Source organism: Alternaria arborescens, assembly GCF_004154835.1.
Source record: "Alternaria arborescens strain FERA 675 chromosome Unknown contig_6, whole genome shotgun sequence".
Classification (NCBI taxonomy): Eukaryota; Fungi; Ascomycota; class Dothideomycetes; order Pleosporales; family Pleosporaceae; genus Alternaria; species Alternaria arborescens.
Window position 1 is genome coordinate 975501 of NW_021167861.1, and position 16539 is coordinate 992039.

A 16539-nucleotide genomic window follows, 5' to 3' on the forward strand; every position below is an offset into this window, starting at 1 on the left:
ATATTCAAATTGCTGCAAGTTGTAATAAATAATGTCATGTAGGTCGTTCTTCTTCATGGTCTTCATCTTCTCTCCACTTCTTGCGCCACCACTTCAGCTTGAACCAGTCTCCTAAAGCATCTTGGCTCTTGCTCCTCTGGCCGTATCCCCAAGTCTGTCTTCTCCGGGATGTATCTTCCATGTCTGCGTCAGATGTATCGCCGTCATCTGGATCGGGATGATCAAGAAGTGATGCAGAGCTATTCATGGGCTGTTTTCCCTGCGACACACTTCTGCCTCGCCCGCTACCGAACCCTTCGAACCAAGACCGCCGACGCATCTGATTGAGCCATGCCGACTGTGCATTGTTTCTCCGTGGCGGTAGGGTTCCTGACCTTGGTCGTCGCTCTAGATCCACAGATCGCCTGGCAGGAGATGGCAGAGTCTCTCTGTCGTTGAGTTCATCCCAGATCTCGTTTGTCTCTTCTGAAATAGTCATCCGCCGTCTTCTTTGGGGTCTGCGGGAATGTGTTTGAGGGCTCTTCGGTTCACCAGCGTCTACCGATGCTCGCTTCTTCGGGTTGGTGAGGATAAGAGCGGGACCGGTTGGGGCGCGAGCTAACAGTGGTGTTCTTTCATCGACAGCTTTCCGTTTGGCTTGTTCGGAGGCATAGCCATGAGCGCCAGGGGCTTCTTCGTCGATATCCACAGGTGACGCAGGGTCGTCAAGAGGGTGGCCGTGCGCAAGACCAATACCGGGTTGTAGCACTGTCTGGGGCATCTGAACTCTGCCCGTATGCTTGCTTGCGATTGGTGATGTAGGTTCTTCCTCGTTGTCTTCGAGACGCCAGCTCAGGCAGACAACTCCAGCGAGCAGTATTATAGTTCCGAGCGCAATCAGGCCGGCGTGCAGACTCGACAAGCGATCGCTTTGGTCGAAGTAGATCAGGCCATCTATGATTGCGATGATGTTGTAGACACAGAATACTAGAGGATAAAGCACACTCGTGCTGACCAACTTCAGTCCGCGATGCATGTAGTAGAGTTGGGTCAGGGCGAAGACGACTAGTCCAACCAGAATCATCCACGACTGCCAACGGTCAAACTGGTTGTGACGATCAATGATAGTCCGGACCAGAAGCTCGACAGCACTCTTCGCGATGAGGAGCGAATGCGCCGAAAGGATGCCACTGACGCAGCCAAAGAACATTCCACGGATAAGGCGTAATCGAGGGGTGGTCCGTGGATGCATGCGCTTCAGTAGCCACGTCGCAAGGACCAGCATGACGACTACCACACCCGTCAAGATCATCCATGTGAGGAAAGCTTTCCGTCCCAACAGCCTCAACAGTTGGTCGAGATTATGCGACGGTTCTGCAATGGCACCAAACAAGGCTATCAGCAGTGCGCCTATGGCAACAAGCATGGTGCCAACAAAGGAGTATCGCGTAAACGGTTCGCTGAGAATGATGGAGGCGCATATCGAGTTGAAGACGAGGCCGGATGCCTGTAGGGTGGAGAGAACGGGAAGGGGTAGGGTGGTGATTTGGATGGTGCTGCCGACGATGTTTGCCACGACGAACATGAGCATGCCCAGCTGCGTAGATTAGTGAGTGAATGCTATGTGATCTGGCCGTGTTCGTACCTGCCATCTCCGCCGCTTGTATGGAGGTCGCCTGTCGTCGTCGTCGTCCTTTTCCTCTTCTAGGAGATGGGACTTGCGTTGCAGCGTCAAGCCGATGCTCTGAATGCTGGTGGAAGCGAGTCCGACCATCACCCCAAGCTGCATGCCCACGCGTTAGCACTCTATACCCACGGCGGCATGGCTCCATGTATACTGACAGCAACGCTCGCGCCCGGCGAGAGTTCCACCATATTTCCTTGTCGGTTGTCGTCGCTGCACTGCGCCTATCGCTACCTAGATGTCGGGCGCATGCTGTGTGTGGGGTGTGTGGAAAGTCGGGAACGTGTATTCTTCTGTCTCGGACAGCGCAGGCGTGGGAGTCGCGAAACGTCACGCTGAGTCGGTGAAGTGCACGAGACGGTTGGGGAAGACTAGCCGACGCCGTGCATGTGGCAGGGATCAGCCGACTGATGATGTAGTTGGGTCGACGAGGACAGCGCGGGTGCAGCAACGAGAAGATGTCGCGTCGGTAGAGAAACGTTATAGCAGAGACGTATAATTGCGATGATACCCTTGAGACTGTTCTCACGTCCATCTGCGACGTCGTGCCATGCATCGCTCGAGGGCGTACCTGGGTAACCGCGGGCAGCATCTGGGGCCCAAGCTTGAACATCAACCTCCAAGCTCCGTCACTCGCGATACCCTCGACGCCAGCACCCATATATCTCCTCCCCCGTAAACCAGAGGACCCCCACACAATACCGCCATCATGTCGCAAGTACACGCCCTCTCCGACGACCAGGTACGATTCTCCGCCAGCTTCAGCCAGCTGCAAGCTCCCCACCCACTACGTCAACACCACAGCTAACACTGACCCCGATGGCAGGTCGCCGGCGAGCTGAAGAAGATGACAGCCTTTATCCGCCAAGAAGCCATGGAAAAGGCAAACGAAATCCGCCTCAAGGCCGACGAGGAGTTCGCCATCGAGAAGTCCAAGCTAGTGCGCCAGGAACAGGCCTCGATTGACTCGTCGTATGAGAAGAAGTTCAAACAAGCCAGCATGTCGCAGCAAATCACCCGCTCCACCGTCTCCAACAAGAGCCGATTACGCATTCTGTCTGCCCGCCAGGAGCTGCTCAACAAGCTGTTCGAGCAAGCCGAGAAGAAGCTGGGCGACGTTTCAAAGGACAAGAAGAAGTACCAGAGCATCATGAAGGACCTGATCGTCGAGGGTGCCTATGCGCTCAACGAGGACAAGCTGCAGGTCAAGGTGCGCAAGGCCGACTACGACCTCACTAAGAAGGCCATCGAGGAGGCGCAGACCGAGTACAAGAAGAACATTGGCAAGGAAGTCTCCATCACCATCGATGAGAGCGACCCACTGCCTGAGGGATCGTAAGTTTAGTTACTGTGGAATATTCGACATATGGCTAATTCTAAACAGTGCTGGTGGCGCTATGATTGTTGGAACTAACGGCCGAATCGACATCAACAACACTTTCCAAGAACGATTGAAGCTACTCGAGTCCCAGGCCCTGCCATCCATCAGGGTCACACTTTTCGGAGAGAACGAGAACAGGAAGTTCCACGACTAAGAGACTAGCGTGGGCGTCGGTTACTATGAGCTGGCTTGTGATCAGACTGGAGTGTTTGGCCGTCATGGAGCACAGGCAGGAAGGGGTCTGCGTCGGACTGGGAGAATCGGCTTTTGCTGAGTAGACTGTACATGCACGAGGTCTTGTAGACTACTCGGAACTTTTAGCGAGCTTTATCACATGCACATTACCACATCGATCATTATCTCAGCAACCAAGTTTCATTTTTGACATTATGGTGATATGAATTCTTGCCTGGGCTAACTGCTGAGGCTCCTATATATATATATATATACTGCGAAGGAGGGTATACAAGAACAAAATCAAGAACATGCGTACAAAGACGCTGTGTATCGTCGCTTCAAGGAGTGGATATCATCAACACTCATACTCCTTAAAAACAAAACGCCAATGCCAGATCATAGCATGCAAAAATGTCCATATGTACAACAAAGGAAATCGTTCGTTACCATGCATCATACACGTTCATAAACACGATCCCACATGGGACTTCTCGTCCTCTTCTGACCACCGCCGCCCATGACGTTTCTCAATGGCCATTCTGTCTTGCTGCTCTTTCTCATTGGCGGATTGGGGTCTGGGTACCGATCTAAAGTCCTGTGTCCGCCATACAGCTCGTCATCCTGGTCGTTGTACCCATCGTTCGAATACTCAGGGCCGTAATCCTCAAGATAGGAATATCCGCCTGCAAAGGGGTTCGAAGACGTTTTCTGGTGCGTAATGGGTGAAATGGGCGCGGAATCGTCTGAGTGGTATACGTGCCCAGAGTTGGAAGACATACTGGAGACGGCAAGACCGGAGGAACTGCTACCACTATGATCGGCGGTGTTTTGTGCCAGAGAGGGTCGGAGGAGGCCTCGGGATGCTTCCGCTGCAGGGCTACTGATCGGACTTGTGGGTACAGGCTTTCGCTTTATGCTCGCTACGGCGGGGACAGGGAGCGTGTCCAAGGCAGACATACCGGGTCTTCGAGGACCTGTCTTGGGGGGTGAGTTGTGACGCCCTAAGATAGGGGACTCTCCGTTCATTTCGTCGTCAGGTTCTGTAACTTCGGCCACAGAGTGAAGACTAGTGTAGCTTGTTCGTCGGCCACGGGCTCGGTTTGACGAGTGGCTATGGTAGAGCGCGGGCGCTAGAATGGGCGTGTGGTTGTCTTGCATCGTCATTGGTGTTGATTCTGCTGGCATAGAATACCCTTGGTTAAGGTGAGACACGCCTGCAGCTGGTGGTATCGTATGGCCCTGGTAGGCTGTAGACATAGGGGCCGGGTCATAGCCATCATCTTCCCAGTTCATGTCTTCCACGAACCGGCTTTTCTGTTGTGCTGCTGGGTTCAAGGGTCGCCTGTGTTCGAAATTCTCGACGCTTAGGCCTCGGTCCTGGAATGAGAAACGAGGAATGAAGCCGGGTGATGAGGGTGGTTGGCTGCCTTCAATGGATCTTCTTCTCCTTCTGCGCAGGATAAAGCAGCATCCAAACAATATTGCGGCAATCGCAAGTACGGCTAGTGGCACACCCACACCCAGCCCGATTTTCTCGCGTCTTGTCAGGCCAGAATCGCTGGATGCGGGCGCTATAGGATCTGTGGTCGAGCTTGGAGTCGCAGAGGAACTCGATGGCGATGATGAAGTTGAAAAGGTAGTTGAAGACGCAGAAGAGGATTCCGAGGATGACGCCAGACTGGATGTATCGCTCGAGAGACTAGTCGAAGATGGCGTAGGTGTAGGTATTGTACTCAAGCCTTCGGATCCTGATGTCGTAGAAGAGTCCACCGCACTAGTGGACAGTGTTTCTAGTACTGACGAATCTGTATTCGAGGCTGCCCCTGTTGGTACCTCCGTTGCGGATGCGGTAACATCAGTGGGCAATGCTTCGCTCGCAGGTGGCGCTGCCGTCGCTGGTCCGAATTCTTGTATGAAGTAAGACTGTATATCATATGGAAGCTCGTTGAACCAGTCTGGCCGGTTGTCGTCCAAGAATTCCTCCCATAGTATGCTCGAAACTGCGGGTATGTTCGTCGCAGCGATTTGCCGTAGCGAAAGTGGTAGTGCAGTAATAAGCACTTGTAATATTTCGATGCTGATCTGATGTTAGCGCGGTTACACTTTTAGCTGTACATAAGAGGGCATCTTACGCATCAGGGTCTTGCCTATGCTTTAGTGATCGAATGCCAACTCGGTCTGGTTGCGGCGCAGGTGTAATAAGAGGCAATGCAGCGCTGTGTGCCAGTCCAACCAGACCACCCAGAGCCAACCAATTCCATCCTCTTAACGAATGCATATATGCGGAGCGAGTGTTGTAAAGAAAGCAGTAGTAATAAAAGCAAATGGCGGAGAGTCAACGTTCGCAGTGTCAGCGCTTCATGTCTGGCAACAATGGTACAAACAATCCAAAAGCCGACGCCCAGCAGCAGCGGTGGCCATACTTTTTGACCTGTTCATACCCATGTACATTATTGCATGCCGTCGACGTCCATAATTCGTTGCAGCGAGCAAAGTCGTTGCAAAGTGGCGATTGACTTATAGATCGTCACCACAGCCCGCCGGTCTCTTTACTGCACTTGGAAAATGTCATGCAGATCCAGGGTTTCGTCAGCCGGTTATGAGGTCGCGTACCCGCAGATTCGCCCCTCACTAGCCACAGGTCGGATGGCACTCTTGATCGAATCGCATGTCGAGCTGCCGATTATCCTGGCACGGATGCTTTGGGGGAGCGTTCTGAGTGGGTCAACGGCAGCACGTGGCTGTGCAGCTGCTGGGGGGCTCGCTTCGCTGCCGAACTGGAGAACACTGTGCCGGCGAAGCGACGGGATCTGGATGTCGCGTAGATGTTTGATGGGCGACTTTTGTAGGAAAGATTGGCAGACGATGACAACGTGACGTTCGACGGATATTCTTTTTATTTTTGGATCAGTAGTATCGGTGCACGAATGCTAGCCAATGATCGTAAGTGCGCGGATGGTTTGGTCAGTTCCTTCCATCTCGCGTCGGTTGCGCGCTCAAACGCGCCCGAAGAGGCAGTCACCATGGCCACCAGCGGTGACTGTTCTTTCCAATCGCAAGAAAACTCCAACGCAAGCTCTTATCCACTCGACCCAACTAACCTTTGTCCACGATCCTACCGACATCTGCAAACTGCGGCATGCACCCCATGCAGGAGATTGGTTCTTTGCCTGCGTACCTGCGCCATACCGAAGACGAGGTTCAGGAACGGGACGAACGCGGCATACGCGTTAGGTGCGCGAGTACTTCGCAGCGTCCAGTTCACGTTGCAAGCAAAGTATGAGTGCCCATTCTGAGGAACGCAGATGGTGCCTACAGCATCATTGCCTGTGCATTACCACAACCAAAACACATCCAAGACTATGACGCGTAGCATAGTCAGGATTGATCTCTTTCCCAGCTTGAGTCGGATTCTTTCCTAAGCGTTAGGACTCTACACACTATGACGACATTTAACAAACTGCCACTTGCAGGTCGGCCATGCGATCGCACACCTAATGTTATAGGGGCTGGTCTGTCGCCCGCCACTGCGATACGAACCCAGCATTGTCGACATACTTTCTGCTTAAACGATACGGGGTCGCCTCTCTAGAGCTAGGTTCCCCGAATCTCAACGGGAATTAGCAACAGGTGCTACTAGCAGGCTACGGCAACCTTCGTCTTGGAAGCGCAGTTTCTTTGGACCGCGTAATCACTATCGACCAAGATCCAGGATCCAGGATCCATCAGCTTGAAGGTCGACATATCTTTTCTCGATACCTTGACATTGGCAGGAGTAAACATGGCAACTTACGAGGGAACAACCAATTGAAAGAAGCGACGCTAAGCTGATAGCTCTTGGACCTTGTCTGATTCGTGGATCTGGTCAAATAATCGACGATGTCCGCCTCGGGTCAAGTTCTGCAGCACCCCACTTTCTTGAACTAAGACATCTTTGAGGCAACCGAGCAAGCAAGAGTGGTTTCAATCCGAGATATATAAGTCACTTGTTCGCTTCATTCCATCAAACAGGGCTCGTTGGTGTAGTTGGTTATCACGTCAGTCTAACAAAGGCCCTCAAAAGCCTTGTCAGTACACTGAAGGTCCGGAGTTCAAACCTCCGATGAGTCATCATCGGCGTTCGCAAGAGTGCATCTCTCCTTTTTTGCTCCCTTCCATCTTTGTGAGCATCTTTTTGACCTCGCAAAGACGGCGGACGTTGCAAAACGCAAATCTAGGGCTTTTTTTCTTCTTTTAATGCTGATACAGTCTACAATGTCTTCGATGCACGAAATACATACTGACTGCTTGGTTCAAGGCTTTAACGCTGCAGCGTAAAAAGTCCACATGTCTGGTTTCACTATTTTCCTCATGCGGACCCAGTTCGGAACTTCAATAATGCATCCTGGAGCACCATCTTAGTGCCGACAACAAGGTAGATACGAGGTACATTATGTAGTGCTCACGACACATCAGCATGTATGGTCTTGTAGCACACCCAGCATTTTAGAAGCACTTGCCCATCACGCTATGCACAAAGTTGAGTCATTAAGCAACGGCAAAGTGTCTTCGGTAAACGATTGGTTGAGGAAATCTTATCTATCCTCTATAGTCTTCGTGTGCCTGTTAATGGCAAAGTATGTACATGGAACGTAAAAATGTACGACTTGAGTGTTTCTTGTTCGGGTGGTAGGGAAGCTCCGAGATGTGGATGCGCCATGGCAACGCATAGAGAAACTGTCATCTGCTTCGAAGCATGGCTTAGTAGGAGCCTGTGTTCATAGCGGCATATCCGTCGACGGTGACGGTGATTGTCGCCTTTACCGTCTCAGTGACAACAGCTCCGCCCGTGCAGGTAGTAGCATCTGCAACTTCAGACGCAATTGGGGTGGGCTGCGCAGCATCGTAGCCGCCAGTTGGCTTGCCAATCTGCTTATCAGGAAGCACGGCGCTGTAAGACGAGAAGGCGCTCATGGGGAGAGGGGTTGCGGCCTCTCCGACTACCGACACTGCAGAAGAGACGTTGGGTAGGGCCGCGGAGTAGACGCCGGAGGAGGCAGCCTCATACACAGATGAGACGGCAGCCATGGAAGTAGGGCGTACGGTGGCGGAATAAGTTGCTGTGCTGTTGCCAGCAGGGGCAGGTGCAGCAGTGCAGCCTGGGCCAGATGCTGAGGTAGCAGAAGCAGGGCCAGACTGGATAGGGTTGCAACCAGGGAGAGCATCGAGGACGCTTCCATCATCACCGCCGTATGCCTCCATGGCAGAGCAGCTTGCCCAGGACTCGTCGCTGTCCTTGTTGACATTCTCGGAACCGAAGCACTGTTCCATTTCTTCCTGTCCACATCCGCAACCGCACTTGCAGCCATCGTTCTCACTCACAGCCTTCTCGAGGACACCGGTCTCCCATCCGTTCATCTATTGTCACATTAGTAAGGGCATATAAGAGGAGTATAGAAGAACTTACAAAGTCACCGTGGAAGCCGTAGCCAGTTGGGTCACCGTTGGACAAGAGCCAAGGAGCCTCATCAGGACCAAATGTAAAGCTGGTAACATCCCACCAGTACTCGATGAAGAGAGTCGGGAAGCGCGCAGCCCTGTGAGTGGTTGGGCAGTTCTCGATACCGATGCCAGCGTTGCCGTTGGGGTAGGCCATGTGCGCATTGGGGTTCTTGGGATCCATCTTCTCACCGTTCCAACAGGAGGGGAAGGTGACTTCGGACGCGAAGCCGTACTTGCAGGTGCTGAAGCCCTTGGGAAAACCATTGGCGAAGATGGCTGTGGAGCCACCGTCAGGCTCGTGGCAGCCCCAACGAACACCGGCTGGGTTGTCGCCATCCGAACGCTTGAGCGGGCTACCAGCGATCATGTTGAAGTCCTCTGGGTACGCTGTGACGTTTGCCCAGTTGTTGCCATCCCCGTACTTGTAGTAGATCTTGGTGGACAGCTCGGGTACGCGGTAAAGCTTGGTTCCGTTGGTGAAGAACAGAGTAGGGCGCCAGTACAAGGACTTGTCGGTTTTGACACGAGCAGTGGTGCAGTCCGAGGCCTGGGTATCAGCAAAGCCCATGGACTTGGAGAGTCCGTTTCCTCCGTCGAAAGAGTGGAGATGAGGGCTCTCAGTTCCGGGGAATAGACCGGGGTCGAGACGCTGGTAGCTCATGGCATTACCAGCGCGGTTGTAGAAGCTGAAGTAGTTGCCAACGCATTGAGCGGAGGCAGTTGCGGCAAAGCCAGCCGTGAGGGAGATGATATCGAAACGCATGGCTGCTTAGTGGTAGTGCTCGGGTATATGGTAAGTTGATCTCAATTGTAAGACAGCGAAAAGAGTGAGCTGTTTGTTAATGAAAGGACCGAGTCACAGACTCTAGATGCTCTTGATGTCAAAGGAGTGTATATGAAGAGCCAAAAGAATGAAAGAATGGTATTCCCGTACCGGAAGCCAAAGAGAGCGATGGGAGAGCAAGCGACAAGAGCAAGAAACGACGGGCAGGGTGCTGGGTAAATATACATCGACACCCACCTGCACCTGGGATTGCATGCAGCCTGCTGTGGCCAGTCCACGCTTGGGGCGCCCCATTCTAGGACGAGATTAGCTGAGGCTTCCAAAAGTTTGACTATGTGACTAGATTCGCGTATGTGCGTCGTTGTTTCCAGGTGGAGATCTAAGCCAGGGGAGCCGCGCGCAGTTCGTGGGCGGCGCGGGCGTCAGGGGTAGGATAAGAGGATCCCACTCCGCGAGTCACAAAAATACTTAGCAGTGACGCCCAAATGCCTTCAATCTGCAGCGAGGCTTGCAGTACGCCGTCGCTGTCTGAAACAAGCCGATATACGGTTCACGCGACGCCCATTGTTTGCTTCCCGGAGTCTGGACGGTAGTCAACGTATCGATAGGACAGAAACACACATCCCGTTCCTGACGGTGTTCGGGGCGCTTAGCGTCACGATCGTCGGAGGCGAGGCATCGGTGGCTGATCTTCAAACGGTGCTGACTCCCCCTGCCTAAGATTAATGTCCGCGCGCGCTTCGATTTGCTGCAAAAGTTTCTTTTTAGGCTTCGAGACAAGGGCTTTGATAAGGTGGACAATCCGGCAAAGATGCTTTCTCACAGTGAACCCACCCAAAGTGGAGCTGTGTACTTTTACCGCTGGGCCGCGACGGGAGTCACCCAAAGGATCGCCCCGGCATCTGGAAACAAGATTTTCGCAAGGACCGCTTGCTGTCTTTAGGTATGAACCAGGGCAGTGGTAATTTTGACGACCTGTCATATCCTGTATGTGGAAGTAAATCGATAAGAACCGCACACGGACTTTCCAAACTCGTCGTCACCTCTGCACGGCACAGTGAGAAGTGACAGTCCGTACCTGGGCACAGCATATGCGTGGCGTCGAATAACAAGTTTGTGGTGACCTGCAGACTGGGTCTAGCAGCCAGGAGAACCGATGCAGCCCTCCTCTAGTTCAAGACTAAGCCTGCAAGATACGTGTTCTTGCGCGTACCTGGCAGAAGTCTCCGTTCGGTAGAGAGCGGCTACCATTCAACAAGTTCACAGTAGTGTCGGAGCGTGGACCTTTTGCCATTCAGCCCGATGTCTGAAGTCTCAAGGACAGCTCAAGACACGGCTGGTATCGATAGGGAGATTACCATTCTTACTATTTGTGAAACGCACAGTACTCATAGCAGAAGACGTGTGGTCTGGACCAGACTTGATCGACATACCACGTGTTGCTGCCCAGACGTGGAGTCGAGGAACTTCGCTGTCGTCATGATTCGTCTCGAATGGGGCCGGCATTGTAGTGCCTAACGATGGACAGTATCTCTTGATAGCACTGTACGCGCGCAAATGTTCCCTGTGTGATGTTTCAACGCCATGAATAGGACGTTGACAAGGAAGGCGCGTAATGAAAGCCTGCAAATACTTGTACTGTGATACGCTGTGGAGCATCCCTGTACTACCGGTAGGCGCTCCGTACATTTCGCGCTTGTGTTAACATATGTGGGTGTGAATGAACCACAATTGTTGAGCCTCCACGGAACGAAGCGACCGGTACAACAGAGCGGCAGCGTGCCGCAAAAGAACAAAACTTTGTTTTGTCGGGTTAGCAGAGCCTTTTGTTTCTGGAAGTTCCAATAGATTCCCAGGATCTAGGAGAAGGAGCAACATAGGTGGAAAGACAACTTGGCGGATGCCCATGAATCGCAAACCATAAAGTGAATAAAGATTTGTTGCATATCAACTTGGGTTCTGTGCGTATCAACGCCTGAATGGTTGTACTGGCGATTCGCACGTACAATATATATTTGTACTCCATGCCTGTAAACTATCTGATCGACGAGAAACATGGACATCAATCTAATTGACGTCCTTATCGTCGTCTCTATCATAGCTGTGCATATTGAGATTGAGCAAATGTACAACCGCTTGACGCAGATGAGACGTATGTCGGTCTGGACGGTAGGTCCAACTAAGCCCTATTTGCTGGGGCAACCTCGAGTCGGTCACGCAGATGAGCAGCGGTTCATGATGTTCTTTCGAACTCGCCTGATGGATTTTAGATTCGTCGCGATGTTAGGTGGGCGCCAAGTGCATGTCATCTGGCTCAAGCTTTCCCACTCAACACACTTTCGACAACACCCCACCGATCGATGCTTCTCTTGACCAGAGCTCCCATTGTCTCTCTCCCCACAACACCTCCACCGCTCTTCTCCACTCGCCTGATGACCAAGTCTTTTGTACCCTTGTTTCCGCCAGCGCAATCCACCATCACACTGACCGTTTCTCTGCATACGCCCTCCTCAAACGCATCCGGATCACTGAGTACAAAGTCTACTGCTTCGTCTTCCTCTTCCCTCCTGCCTTCGAACACTGCGAATGTGCTGGGTATCGGTAGACCACGTAGCTGAAGCTGATGCGCCTCATTTGGTTCGTCCGAGCATAGTATTCCCTCGTACTCTTCGTCGTAGTAAGCGTGTGGGAGAAGTGTATCGCGGAGTGCAGCAAGTATAGATATCCACGCAGCATCGAATGCGTTACCATCAATGCTGATGAAGAAGACATCGAGGTAGAGGACCCAGTAGCCTTTCAGTTGTGTCTCGGCCTCCGTGTCTGGATCTTCGGGATTTGTTGATGGCTTATATAGTATGCGGAGGTCTGAGGCGCGAAGAAGGTGTGTTGAGTTGAGGAGAGAGCGTATGCGGGTTATAAGTGTTTGCGCATATGTGGACGGTGCGTTGCCGGGGATGTGAGAGGGCGTGCTTCCTGTAGATAGTTCCACGTTTGGGACCAAGAGCCTCAGCTCTTCCACTTCCTCATCATCCCTGTCGTCTTCGTCGTCTGCATTCTGACCTGGGTACTTGTAGGTACCTGGTATGTCCTCTTCTTTCAAGATCTCCGCGCGCACTCCGCACACCACACTTGTGTTTCCGAGTCGCACGACCGCACTGCCGTTGCAGTGAGTTAAACTCCCGGTGTTGATTCCTGGTGTGCGAAATTCGTTTGCGGTGCGGCCGTTGGCGCGAATTGGCTTCTTCTTCTCAGCAGAGAGATGCGCTTGGAGAAACGGGTGTGGGGAGACAGCGGCGAAGATTGGGCGAGGGAATGTGAGCGCTGGGGAGGACTGGGTTGTGGTTGCCATGGCGAAAGTACTGCACGATAGTTTGCACTTAAGTGTGGGTGGGATGTTCGAGGCGCGAGTCGTTAGCACCTGTGTTGATGCTGGGAAATTTTGGAGCTCTGAGCTATGACGCGCTAAGGTTAAGCTTAATGGGTGGGGCCTGAAGATCTTAAGCATAACCTGATTGTCACATTGATCAAACATCCATGTTGGGCCATCATAGCAATCAATCCCACTTGATAAAAAATTAAGACTATATAACCCACGCGCTATGCCCCGGGGTATTCCCATACGCTGTGAGTGAAACGCGACATGCAAACACAAACACTAGCTACATCCGATCTCTGTGATCAATCTGTCCAGTCTCCTCGCAGTTGTAGCTTCGTGAAGCTTCGAATCTATCCCGAACTGAGTCCAGCCTTACCGACCTGCTGTACAGGCGTCCATTTCCCCTCCTTCTTGAACTGATCGCCCCTCAACGTGCCCTCAGCAAGCTGGCTGATCATGTAATCCCTACCCTTGATCATCCATACCATCTGGCTGGGTACCCTAAATCCATTGAATGCGCCCACACCCTTCTGGGTCCCGATGGGGCAGATCTGCTGCTCCTTCAGGTTCGCTGTGTAGTGACGATCGCCCTTGTGAGGCTCTCCGGTCAAGTGGGCAAGAAGGTCGTTCTTGAGGTTGGTCATGGCAGCAGGCACAGCATCGGACATGTCCATGACTCCTCCACGGGTGTATGACCCTGCGTCGCCGACGACGTAGACACGCGGACCGGCGGATTCGTGTTCGACGCGGAGGGTCTTGTCGTTGCAGGCTACGCGATTGCGCGTGTCGAGCCACTCCTTGGGAAGGAAGCCAGTGTTCGGCCGAGAGCCAGTTGCATCAATGTAAATATCCGCTTCTACCGTTTCGCCGTTGCTAAGCTCCACCCTCGTCTTCGCGCCTTCTTCTTCGCCCGCTTTGGTCGACGCAACAACCTTGGTATTATAAGTAACATCGCATCCCAGTCGCTTCAGGAACTGCTCAGCAGTTTGTCCAATGGCTGGGCGGAGGAGAGGCAAAAGCTTCTTGTCACCGCAGACAAGAGTGACCTTTGCTTTCGGGTTCTTGGGCGCAGACGCCATGAAACCAGGTCGACCATTCAAAATCTCAGCAACCTCTCCAGCAGTTTCGACACCCACAGGGCCACCACCGCCAATTACTACTGTCTTCGCGCTCTTCAGGCCCTCCTGAAAGGCGGTGTGTACCTTCTCGAGGGCCTCGCGATCGGTAGCTTGTGTGAACAGAGGGCTTGGTGTAGTGAATCCAGTTGCTATTACAAGCGCGGCGTACTCGATGTTTTGTTGCTCGCCTGACGCGGTTTCAACACCAACCGTCTGGCTGGTGGGGTCGACGTGTGTAGCGGTTCCCTGGACGAACTTGAATTTTGGGAATGCGTAGGTGAAAGCGGGCTCGATTGGATAGAATGTCTTCTCTGAAGGCATCATCTGCTTAGAAACGCTTTCTCTAGGTGCTGCGATGCGCCACCAGAAATCTTTAGAGGGGTTGACGAGTGTAACATTGTAGGTCACTCCGTCCTTCTTCGGTAGTTGCGGGAGGATATGCTTAAGGGCGTAATGCGCGGCGCTGATTCCTGCGAACGAACCCCCGAGGATAAGGATAGTTTCGGTGCTCATATTGAATGACGATTAAAGATGCGCTTGAAATGAGTATACTGAGTGAAGAAAAGATTATGAGCGGGACAAACACGTCGCAAAAAGAAAACGTTTGGGAGACGCGTTGATGATAAACTTTAGGCGCGCTTCAAGCCTGAGGGACGCCGTAGGTGGGGAGCCGCCAAATCGTCAAGTCGAGGCTGAATCGAGTGACTGAGACGTTTCATTATAGCAAGCGCGTTGTTAGCCCTTCATAAATAGTTCTCAAAGTTTCCTTATCAGTATTTTAGCCGACATTGGACGTTGCTTATGCTTGGGCTTATGAATCGCGACCATGGCCACGCTGCTTATTCCAATTGTGAGATGTTGAAGGCTTGGGAAAAGGAAGCTAGGGATCGCGCACTAGCTGTTTTACGCCTAACCACGGAACCCATTGTTGCCGAACCCTTGCTGACAATGATACGGATACATAAACTTTGGCAGCAGACAGACTTGTGCTTACGAAGTCGTAACAATTGCGGGGGCGTTCCGTCCTTCTGGCGTCTATACCCCAAATCACGAGCTCTGAGGCTTGACACATTCATTACAGCTGACTCGTGGGATCTTCGACGACTCTTTGTCGCACTGCCATCTCGAAAAGCTTCATTCGCGACATTCGATTTATGTGCGCAGTCGTAGGCCTTGGAAACTCGCAGAGTCAAATACGCCTAGACTCCCATCTTGTGTTTGGTGCGCAGTCATGACATGGGGAGCGTGCTAGAAGATTTTCATTCATATCTGTTCCGAGACATAACGCCAGTCCGGTATCTGAATGCAAGACCCACCGCGACTGCTGACCGTCACGGTCGTTGCATCCATGAAGTCCTCCATATCAATATACATGCGGTAGGCTGTCATTGCACATGACTCCTCCCTGGCTCTTTCCAGTCGTTGTCAAGCTACTTTTTGTGTAACTTCTTACTCGACCTCAGCCTTGGACTCGAAGTTCTCACCAGCGACAAGTTCGGGGATGTCATCATCGTCCTCGTCGTCGTCGTCCTTCTTCTCGCCGTCCTCACCCTTCTCCTTCTGCATGCTCTGGTAGGACTCGGCAAGTTTGCGTAGCGATGCGAGCGAATCTGGGCCGAGCTGGTTGAGGATGCCGGGGACGAGCTCGGTTAGCTCCTTGTCCTCACCGTGTCCGTAGATGGCGAAGGTGTTGGCAGGTACTGAGGCGTGGACTAAACAAATGTGCGCGTCAGTATATGGTGTATTACGAATGTGGGTGATGGAAGAGCGGGTTTAGATAATAGCATGTCTGCTGTATGTCCAAACTCCCCTCTCAACCTCCTCACAGTGCGGAGCTCTAGGATGACGTACCCTTAGGTGCCGAGAAGTGGATGACGTTTCCGTCGCTCTTGAACATGTTGACCTCCTCAATGGCCTGGATGGGCTGGACGTTGAGCTTCTTCAACGCGGTCTGGAGCTTCTTGTCGTCGGTACCAGCGGCCCTGTGGACCTTCTTGACCTTCCTGCGGGGAGTACCCTTGCCGCTATATATCGAGTTAGCCTCGAATCCCTCATATTCATCTGAGTCCTGCTATGCCATTCGCTAGTGATTGGTGGTCGTGGTGGTGGTTTCGGGGTGTCAAGATATTTTGTGGTGCGGGGCTGTCAAAAATAGAGGACAAGAGGCTTGCTTACCCTATACACGCACAGGTTAGCAATGGATACCTCGAGTGATATGACGGCCTGCCGCCCAAGGCAATTCCAGCTCAGAATAGGCGTACATACCAATGCGCACTGACGCTTGCATGCGCGCCAACTTTGCTTGATCCATATTTGCGGTGTTGAGGAAGAAGGATGACTAGGTGGGGAGAGCTGTGCAAGTCGAGGGTCAGCGGTCGGGTTCGGTTTCTTCGCAGATTTGAGCGAGGGCTTGAGCTCAGGGTGAATACGGGATCGGTACGCACCTAAATTCGGGATCGTGGCCGAGACTTGGAGTGTGGTGTTGCTGGTGAAGTTGTTGCGGGCATCGGCGAAACTCTACGGAAGCGCCGATTGTGTGCATGCCTCGCTTGTTGGAAG

The 16539-nt window shown here is 52.6% G+C and overlaps 7 protein-coding genes across 7 annotated transcripts; 1 reads left to right on the forward strand and 6 right to left on the reverse strand.

Annotated features, from left to right (window-relative positions):
* Positions 1-34: 34 nt before the first annotated feature.
* AA0111_g3577 (hypothetical protein) lies at positions 35-1854 on the reverse strand (the record flags this gene model as incomplete). Its single annotated transcript, XM_028649478.1, has 3 exons — positions 35-1576; positions 1625-1762; positions 1822-1854. 3 exons carry the CDS (start codon positions 1852-1854, stop codon positions 35-37), a joined length of 1713 nt encoding a protein of 570 aa, XP_028508860.1.
* A 518-nt stretch (positions 1855-2372) lies between these two features.
* AA0111_g3578 (hypothetical protein) lies at positions 2373-3198 on the forward strand (the record flags this gene model as incomplete). Its single annotated transcript, XM_028649479.1, has 3 exons — positions 2373-2405; positions 2490-2998; positions 3048-3198. 3 exons carry the CDS (start codon positions 2373-2375, stop codon positions 3196-3198), a joined length of 693 nt encoding a protein of 230 aa, XP_028508865.1.
* A 476-nt stretch (positions 3199-3674) lies between these two features.
* On the reverse strand, positions 3675-5499 carry AA0111_g3579 (hypothetical protein; the record flags this gene model as incomplete). Its single annotated transcript, XM_028649480.1, has 2 exons — positions 3675-5298; positions 5354-5499. The coding sequence occupies 2 exons, from the start codon at positions 5497-5499 to the stop codon at positions 3675-3677; spliced, it is 1770 nt and encodes a 589-aa protein (XP_028508864.1).
* A 2462-nt stretch (positions 5500-7961) lies between these two features.
* AA0111_g3580 (hypothetical protein) lies at positions 7962-9465 on the reverse strand (the record flags this gene model as incomplete). Its single annotated transcript, XM_028649482.1, has 2 exons — positions 7962-8618; positions 8668-9465. 2 exons carry the CDS (start codon positions 9463-9465, stop codon positions 7962-7964), a joined length of 1455 nt encoding a protein of 484 aa, XP_028509218.1.
* A 2335-nt stretch (positions 9466-11800) lies between these two features.
* Positions 11801-12835, reverse strand: AA0111_g3581 (hypothetical protein; the record flags this gene model as incomplete). Its single annotated transcript, XM_028649483.1, has 1 exon — positions 11801-12835. One exon carries the CDS (start codon positions 12833-12835, stop codon positions 11801-11803), a length of 1035 nt encoding a protein of 344 aa, XP_028509219.1.
* A 377-nt stretch (positions 12836-13212) lies between these two features.
* On the reverse strand, positions 13213-14493 carry AA0111_g3582 (hypothetical protein; the record flags this gene model as incomplete). The annotated part of the gene is made up of 1 exon (XM_028649484.1): positions 13213-14493. The coding sequence occupies one exon, from the start codon at positions 14491-14493 to the stop codon at positions 13213-13215; it is 1281 nt and encodes a 426-aa protein (XP_028509216.1).
* A 936-nt stretch (positions 14494-15429) lies between these two features.
* Positions 15430-16291, reverse strand: AA0111_g3583 (hypothetical protein; the record flags this gene model as incomplete). The annotated part of the gene is made up of 3 exons (XM_028649485.1): positions 15430-15692; positions 15832-16004; positions 16242-16291. The coding sequence occupies 3 exons, from the start codon at positions 16289-16291 to the stop codon at positions 15430-15432; spliced, it is 486 nt and encodes a 161-aa protein (XP_028509217.1).
* Between the last annotated feature and the right edge of the window lie 248 nt (positions 16292-16539).